Source organism: Hoplias malabaricus, chromosome Y (genome assembly GCF_029633855.1).
Source record: "Hoplias malabaricus isolate fHopMal1 chromosome Y, fHopMal1.hap1, whole genome shotgun sequence".
NCBI classification, from domain to species: Eukaryota; Metazoa; Chordata; class Actinopteri; order Characiformes; family Erythrinidae; genus Hoplias; species Hoplias malabaricus.
The window spans coordinates 77,242,112-77,249,364 of record NC_089820.1 but is presented as its reverse complement, the minus strand read 5'-3'; the positions used below and the strand labels follow the sequence as shown (position 1 = coordinate 77,249,364).

The window sequence follows — 7,253 nt, the reverse complement described above, 5'->3', positions numbered from 1 at the left end:
CAGCATGTAAAACATAGAAATCTGTATTGTCATAAAATACAATCAAATATAATCAGGTATTAACAACATTTCAAGTTTTGAGTACAACATTATTTAAATACAGTCATATAATAACGTTCTGATAAATACAATAAAATATATGTAAATGGCCTTATTACACAAGTTTCTAATGCTGTGATAAATGTGCTTGTGACAAACTCAGTGGTGACAAAATACATTATGGAGCTGGACAATGCTCACAAAATATTTCCAACTTTGTACTGACCACTAAGCCAAAAGGGAAAAGTGAAAAAGAGGAGGTACAGGCAAGTTTGCTGTCTTAAATAGAAAGACAGATGAAGCTTGGGCTAATGATAGCTGGACTCCAAGGTTCATGACTGATTTATTGTTGACATTCAGGGCAAGTTTCAGTCCACATTATTGCAGATATTCTCCACCACTCGGTTGAACTCTTCAGGTTGGTCTGCGTACACGTGATGAGAGGCGTCATCTATTAACTATCGGGCAACAAATCAGAAAGAGTTTTGCATCGGTTTAAACTTTTACTTTATAAATTACAATCAAAACCATGGCCTCAGTGTTTGCCAATATGCAGTAAAATTTAACACTTGGTAATAATTCATGGGGCTCTTGAGTGGAGCAACCACCACATGTGTAGTCAAAAGTAGTCTTAGGACTCCAGTGTAAAACCAAAACAAACACACCTCAAGCACTAAAGACCTGACTGACTCTGATTTAGGTTTTTTGATACCTGTAGCCTGCTGACGTAGTCTTGGAATATTATCATGGGCTTACTTCTGAGTAACTACTACTAAGTAGTAAAGGAACTTGACAGCAACAAACTAATGTTTAACTATTGTGTAAGATGCAAACTCACCACAACTCTAGTGGGGCTCTGGCCTCTGAGCTGGACCATCTTTGTGCCGCTGGAGCTGTCCACCCAGGAGCGTGCTCCATACACCAAAGTGACAGGCATGGAGGAGGGCAGCAAATGCACACGCTGCAACATAGGCTTCTTTGCCCAGCCCAGAGACTCACACATGGCCCTGAACCCAGCCTCTCCACTGAGAGAGAGAGAAATAGAGTGTCATTGTTAAATACATGCACAAATACTTAGAGAGTTCATAGGAATTTAAGAATGCTGGGTAATTTATTGGTCACCTGGGTGTTTGAGCATTACAGTGGTACAGATACTCAGTCATAGTGTTGTCATCAAAAAGATCCTCAAACTTGCTCTTGAAATCTGGTCGAAATCGATTCACCAGCCCTGGACCTGTAGGAGTGGTCAAGTTTATTATCCATTAAAAGGGCAATATTCTACATTTTTGTGTCTTATTCACCCCAACAATGTCCACTCACACTATAGGGCCACTATATGAAAACAGCTCATCGCATATTATTCTATAATTAAACACAAATATGTTTGGTTGAATGCAGTCAATTTGAATGTTGAATGACGTGTCCACAAACCTTTGGCCATATGGTGTATGGCCACAACAGATTTAATAAACACTAACAAAACTGCTATGTACCGAATGTAAGAATTTACTGCAGCCCTCTTCATTGTTAGGAGTCCCATTTGTTTTCTCCATTTTTGTTTCTTTTTGACTTCCCCCTGCCTTATATATGTTTCAGAGCCACTGGTTTAAAACACAAAGGCTAAAATTAAATGAGCTAGTCCATTTCCTCTGCCTCTTACCCCATGGTCCTGCTGCTCTGATGATGGCCAGTGGGTTGAAGAAGCTGACGACTGATGCCACTGCTTTCACCCAGCGAGGTGGACCTGGCCGTTTTACCTCTAAACCTTGACCAGATGATCCCTCAGACTGTGGCTTGGGTCTCTCAGGGAAGCCCCAGGGGTCTACCAGGATGAGGTGACTGACCCTAAGGAACAGGCATCACATTAATCTAATATTCACACATTAATCAGATAACATAACTGCACTTGACACTGGTTGACACGGTCTCAAAACTAAAATTTCATGTATATGTTATTACCTTTCAGGATATTGGATGGAATAAGATGTTGCTAGGTAACCTCCAAGACTGTGTCCCAGTAGGATCATGTGCTCCAGCCCCATGGTCTGTCTCCACTGCTCTATGGAGCTGACAAACTGCTCCTCTGCTGCCGAAGGATCGGAGGGGAAGGTTGGACGAGAGCTGCGTCCGAACCCCAGCAGGTCAAACGCGTAAACTGCCCGGGAGCGACTCAAAGCATCCAGATTTCTGACCCACAGCCCCACCCCTCCTCCAAAACCATGGACCATGACCAGGGGAGTCTTAGGGGCTGGAGATGGAGAGCAAATACCATGATTGTAAACTTAAAGACTTTACCAGCAACTGTCAGTGATGAAATTTTTGACTTGGTTTTTATTTGATTATGATTTCACTTAAATAACAAAACATAATGTGACCAGGGAAATTCAAACATCTTTTGAGTATCATACAGTCATATGAAGAATTATATGAATTATGATCTATTATAACACCCCACCCACCCAAACCAACAGCCAAGAGACGTCTGCTTCAGACAGAATAGTAATTATTACAGTACATTTAAAAAGAGAAGGAAACAAGAGTCTACCTTTGTCTGAAACTTTGCGTGCAGTCCTGTTGGTCACTGTGAGGGTCCATATTCGGTCCTGATTTGGCAATGTCAGAAATCGAGACCACACTTCATTCTGAATACCTTAATAAGGGCAGGAAAGACGAGACTAAAGACACCACATCCACAAAGACGCCACAAAGTGTCAAACAGACAGTTCTCTAAAACTTTACAAAGTTATAATTAAATATTATGCACCAATGTGAAGAATATACATCACCATACAACCGCACCAAAGAGAACACATTTTTAAAGGGCCTTTATAATGAAAAAGTAAAATTTACTGTGCTATTGTCACAGTGAGGTAAACAGCAGTGCTACATAAATCAAAGAAATGTATTCCTTGCTTCATACATTCTCAATCAATTACTGTATGAAATAAAACACAGAAAAAGTATAATAGGGGATCTGGTACTTACAGGCAAGGATCTTGGCCTCGGCACTCTTTAACAGAGACATAGACGTTGGTCTCCAAGATGGCCACCAGGACCAGTTCCCAGAGGTTGACCTAAACACAAAAAAAGTGCACATATATTGAACGAGCTACAAGTAGGCCACAGGTCAGTCAGGTAAAAGGGCCTGAGTCATGCTTTATAGACACTCGCACACAAACATATGTAAACACACACCCATAGTCTGACACTACTTACATTTTACTATTGGTATAGAGCATTAATCCTAAAGACATTTTGACTTTACACAAATACAAATAGCATGCATTGTGGTTTAATGAGAACTGAGACTATTTCTTGTCCCAGACATTTCACAACAAAAGCTAAAATTCACATTATCATTTTTTATTTTGGATAGATAGATAAATAAATAAATAAATAAATAAATAAATAAATAAATGAATGCACCCTTTATGAGCTCTATAAGCACCAAAGAGTTATACCTTTTATCACATTACACAGGGGGTGCCTTAGTAAGACAGATTTTAGTTACTTACAATCTTATTAATAGTACTTTTATTACAAAAACACGTATGAATAATAGCAACAACAAATACGTTATGTATTATATTTTTTATCATTATCCCTTGACTCAAAACCACAGCATGACTCAGCACAAAAACAGGACTAAATGAATTAAACTGGACCTTAAAACTAAGAGCATTTATCTCCTTTCAATAACATAATTATATATTAACCTGTTCAGCTCGTATAATAACACAAATGTTAGTATGTTATTACTGGAGAGGGGTGGGAGGCAATAAGAGAGACCGGATGTGAAACACAGTTCCCGTAGTGTCAACAATGACCAAGTGGTCGGTTACTTACTCTAATTCATTCTCGTCTTGCATTGTGTTGTTCACCAGGCAGGTTAGTAACGTGCAGAATACACTTATTAATCCCGGCGCATCGCTGACATACTTGTAATCAGCTCCCAGCTGTGGACAGAGGAAATGTTACGACGTACATTAAGTTCAGCGAGTGGACCTTGTTTTGTAACCTGTTTCTTACACTGCGATCAGCTGATCTAAAAGGGGCGGAGCAAACCTCACACTAGAGTTCACTGCCAATGAAGTCGTATCCCACTTGGCCCCCTACTCACTACATAGTACATGAAACGCCCCACAAGTTGACAGGATTGGCTCCTTAGGTTTATGGCTGTCAGAATTCACCCATTTTGACTATTTTTGGACTACACGAAACGTTGACTGCTTATTTCACTCATAGTGTAATGCCAACACTCAGACAATTTTCTAAGTACAAATACTGATTTTTCAATGCAGGATATATTTCACCTAAACTCTTTCCATGTTTGTATACCCAGCTTACTCATTTGCATCTCTCTAGCCATATTCTTTTGCACTCTATTTGGAAAAGCGAGTCCATCTAGTGAAATATGTGTCAGTCTTTTATAACTTCAAAAAAGCTTTGCTCTTATTGTTTTTATTTGCTTCTCTCATGTTTGAAAATATATATGTCAATTTGGAAATTATAAATCTAGATTAACAACTGTTATAGAGAGTAAAAGAAAGCTTGACGTCGGAACGAAAAGGCGCAGCTGCCTGTTTCAGTGGGGACACATTTTCTTAAAGCGCTTGACGGTGTTGGCTACACGTCATTCATTTAGCTGAAACATTCATCTCCATTTATTTGGTGAATAACTGTTCGTTCCCAGGAATAATGTCCACTTCAGTCATCTCCGTGGTGTCCCGCTTTCTGGAGGAGTACAGGAGCAGCACGTCCACTAAGCTGAAAGTGATAGACGCGTATCTGCTCTATATCTTACTGACGGGAGCCTTTCAGTTCCTTTACTGTTTACTGGTCGGAACTTTCCCCTTTAACAGTTTTCTATCGGGCTTTATCTCCTCGGTGGGCTCATTTATCCTCGCAGGTAATGTTGCTTTAACGAGACTGAAGTGGGGGTTTCATATTCGCGTTCATTTATTTATTTATTTATTTAATTGTCACTTAGCCTACACTTTGACCCGGGATGCTGGCTTCTTTTCATCAGTATTTTTAGTCAGATTTTACTTTCCATCATAAGTGTTAATGTTCAGTAGCCTCTTATTAGAAATCTGTTTTATCTCCAGTGAAAATCAACTTTTTAATTTTGTTGATGTGTCCGTGTGGTGTTGTGTGTTACAATTAATATTTTTCAAATAATAATAACCTATACTACTATTATAAGCAAGGCAGTTAGGGTTAGTATTTCACATTTGAAGCTGCTCAGCTCATACCATGGTCTTAAACCTGCACATTGAAACAGCCAGGGTTTTTTAAGTCATAAGCTCAAGGATTCATTAACAGTCAGCATTGGGAACTGGGGCTTTCTAGCAGCAGGTGAGCACCAGAGGGGTAGGTGGAGAGAGAAAGTTACTGATTGCAATGCACGTCTTTTATTAGATTAAAATTGGGAGCCGGTTTCAATCATTATATGCATTAATGCAGGCCTGCAGCCTATATCATTAATAACTAGCTCCCACAGATCCTTAGATTTTTATGTTCTTAAACAAGTTTTAAAAGGAACCCGAAAGCGCCTAATTTTTCTCATTTCAAAGGTCTGAATTGTCCTTTGATAAAGTAAATGCATTCAGAAGTGTCTAACAAGAGGTCCACTCACCAGCAGAAAACTCAGACACAGTTTAAAGGTGCATAAATTCTAAAACTTCATCCATGTAATTTTGGCAAAAACAGACCCTAATATATGCCACATAAAATTTTGTGTGAGGCTGGGTTTTTTTTTATCATTTGTTGAGGTCAGCTAACAATTACTGAATTTGAATTTAAAATACCGCTGCTTGAATCCTGCTCTTCTTTATTTCAGTTTGTCTGAGGATCCAGGTCAACCCTCAGAATAAAGGAGAATTCCTCTCCATTTCTCCGGAGAGGGCTTTTGCAGACTTCCTCTTCGCTCACACGGTTCTCCATCTGGTGGTGGTCAATTTCATCGGCTGAGTGAAGACCCTACCTTCCCTGGTGCTACTTCCTGCAGGTGCACAATAAAAAAATTATTTGCATTAAATAGTTCTCACAATTCTCTGAATCTAATATATCTACATTCTTAGAAATGGTTCTACAGAAGGTTTTTATAGCCTTGTTAACAGCATTCTATTTATATTTAATGTAATATGACTGTAAATTTTAAATATGCAATAACCTGTCACTCTCACACATTCTCACAGACACAAATAATAGCAGAGATATGTATTTAATTTATTGATCTATTAGGAATTTTAATGGTTAACTACACTCTCTTATGAAATATTTACATGCAATGTTTTTTTTTTCTCCTGAACTCTGAGAATACTCTTCTAATCAGTAAATGTTGATCTGTTTCAGACAGAGACGCTGTGTAAATGCATTCTGACCAACATCGGACAATGAACCTCAACGAGTGCCATCAAATTGCAGATTGTTAATATGTTTAATATGATTTCTTTTTTTTTCTGATGACAACTTTATTATTTTGGAGAAGATCTGTTTGTCTCAGCAACATGCTTTTCTACTTTTTTCTAAAATCTTTCAGTTACTGAAAAAGGAATAAAGTGATTAAGAATGTTGATTTGTTGCAGTGTTTTATTGCAAAATATTGTTTAAGAATGTTATAAAATGTGTTTCATCAATGGGTAAGATCTAACCTGAAACCTGCCTTTTAAAATAATTTCAAATTGCACTCTGGGTGGGGTTAGAAGCATGGGTACCTGAGCTATGGATGTTGATGGATCAGAAAACACTGCTCCTCTTTCGCTTCCCCCGTTTTCCTACTTGTCCAGGTGATCCTACCGGCAATCTTTTGGTCCATTTACATTTATGCATTTGGCAGACGCTTTTATACAAAAAAAAACAACTTACAAAAGAGGATCTAACATTCAAACTACAGCAAAATGTATACAAATTACCTCACATTGAGTGCAATTTGCCAGGAAGTAATAAGTGCATTAAAGAAAGACTTTCATTGCAAGAGATACTCTCGGAAGAGCTGGGTCTTCAAGGATTTCTTGAATGCGGAGAGGGTTTCTGTTGCTCTGATAGTGCTTGGAAGCTCGTTCCACCAGCGTGGTACCAGAGATGAGAATAGCCTCGACTGTCCTGTACGGGGGGTTGGCCGTGTTAGTTGGCGCTCCTTTGAGGAACGGAGTGGGCGGGTGCTAACATATGGTTTTAAGAGTCTATTGAGGTAGATAGGAGCAGAGCCA

General features: G+C 38.9%; 2 protein-coding genes across 3 annotated transcripts; one reads left to right on the top strand and one right to left on the bottom strand.

Moving 5' to 3' along the window:
* Nucleotides 1-34: 34 nt before the first annotated feature.
* Nucleotides 35-4,058, bottom strand: LOC136679089 ((Lyso)-N-acylphosphatidylethanolamine lipase-like). The gene is made up of 8 exons (XM_066657373.1): nucleotides 3,886-4,058; nucleotides 3,025-3,113; nucleotides 2,585-2,689; nucleotides 1,999-2,287; nucleotides 1,700-1,884; nucleotides 1,162-1,273; nucleotides 878-1,064; nucleotides 35-497 (listed from the first exon to the last, which is right to left on the bottom strand). Exons 1-8 carry the CDS (start codon nucleotides 3,906-3,908, stop codon nucleotides 408-410), a joined length of 1,080 nt encoding a protein of 359 aa, XP_066513470.1. The 5' UTR covers nucleotides 3,909-4,058; the 3' UTR covers nucleotides 35-407.
* Nucleotides 4,059-4,615: 557 nt separating this feature from the next.
* Nucleotides 4,616-6,594, top strand: LOC136679387 (dolichyl-diphosphooligosaccharide--protein glycosyltransferase subunit dad1). 2 transcript variants are annotated; one of them, XM_066657887.1, is made up of 3 exons: nucleotides 4,616-4,948; nucleotides 5,882-6,049; nucleotides 6,401-6,594. In XM_066657887.1, the coding sequence occupies exons 1-2, from the start codon at nucleotides 4,738-4,740 to the stop codon at nucleotides 6,010-6,012; spliced, it is 342 nt and encodes a 113-aa protein (XP_066513984.1). In that variant the 5' UTR covers nucleotides 4,616-4,737; the 3' UTR covers nucleotides 6,013-6,049; nucleotides 6,401-6,594. The 2 variants fall into 2 exon arrangements, with proteins under 2 accessions (XP_066513984.1, XP_066513983.1); XM_066657886.1 differs by having other exon boundaries at nucleotides 4,620-4,948; nucleotides 6,397-6,594.
* The last annotated feature ends 659 nt before the right edge of the window (nucleotides 6,595-7,253 follow it).

What these genes read in the sequence shown, in the direction of transcription:
- LOC136679089 (XM_066657373.1), bottom strand. Translation starts at nt 3,908, where the DNA reads ATGCAAGACGAGAATGAATTAGA. An exon ending in CAAGACGAGAATGAATTAGA is followed by an intron (nt 3,114 to 3,885) that starts GTAAGTAACCGA and finishes TTTTGTGTTTAG; the next exon opens with GTCAACCTCTGGGAACTGGT. An exon ending in CAGAGCAGCAGGACCATGGG is followed by an intron (nt 1,274 to 1,699) that starts GTAAGAGGCAGA and finishes CCACTCCTACAG; the next exon opens with GTCCAGGGCTGGTGAATCGA.
- LOC136679387 (XM_066657887.1), top strand. Translation starts at nt 4,738, where the DNA reads ATGTCCACTTCAGTCATCTCCGTGGTGTCCCGCTTTCTGGAGGAGTAC. An exon ending in GGGCTCATTTATCCTCGCAG is followed by an intron (nt 4,949 to 5,881) that starts GTAATGTTGCTT and finishes TCTTTATTTCAG; the next exon opens with TTTGTCTGAGGATCCAGGTC.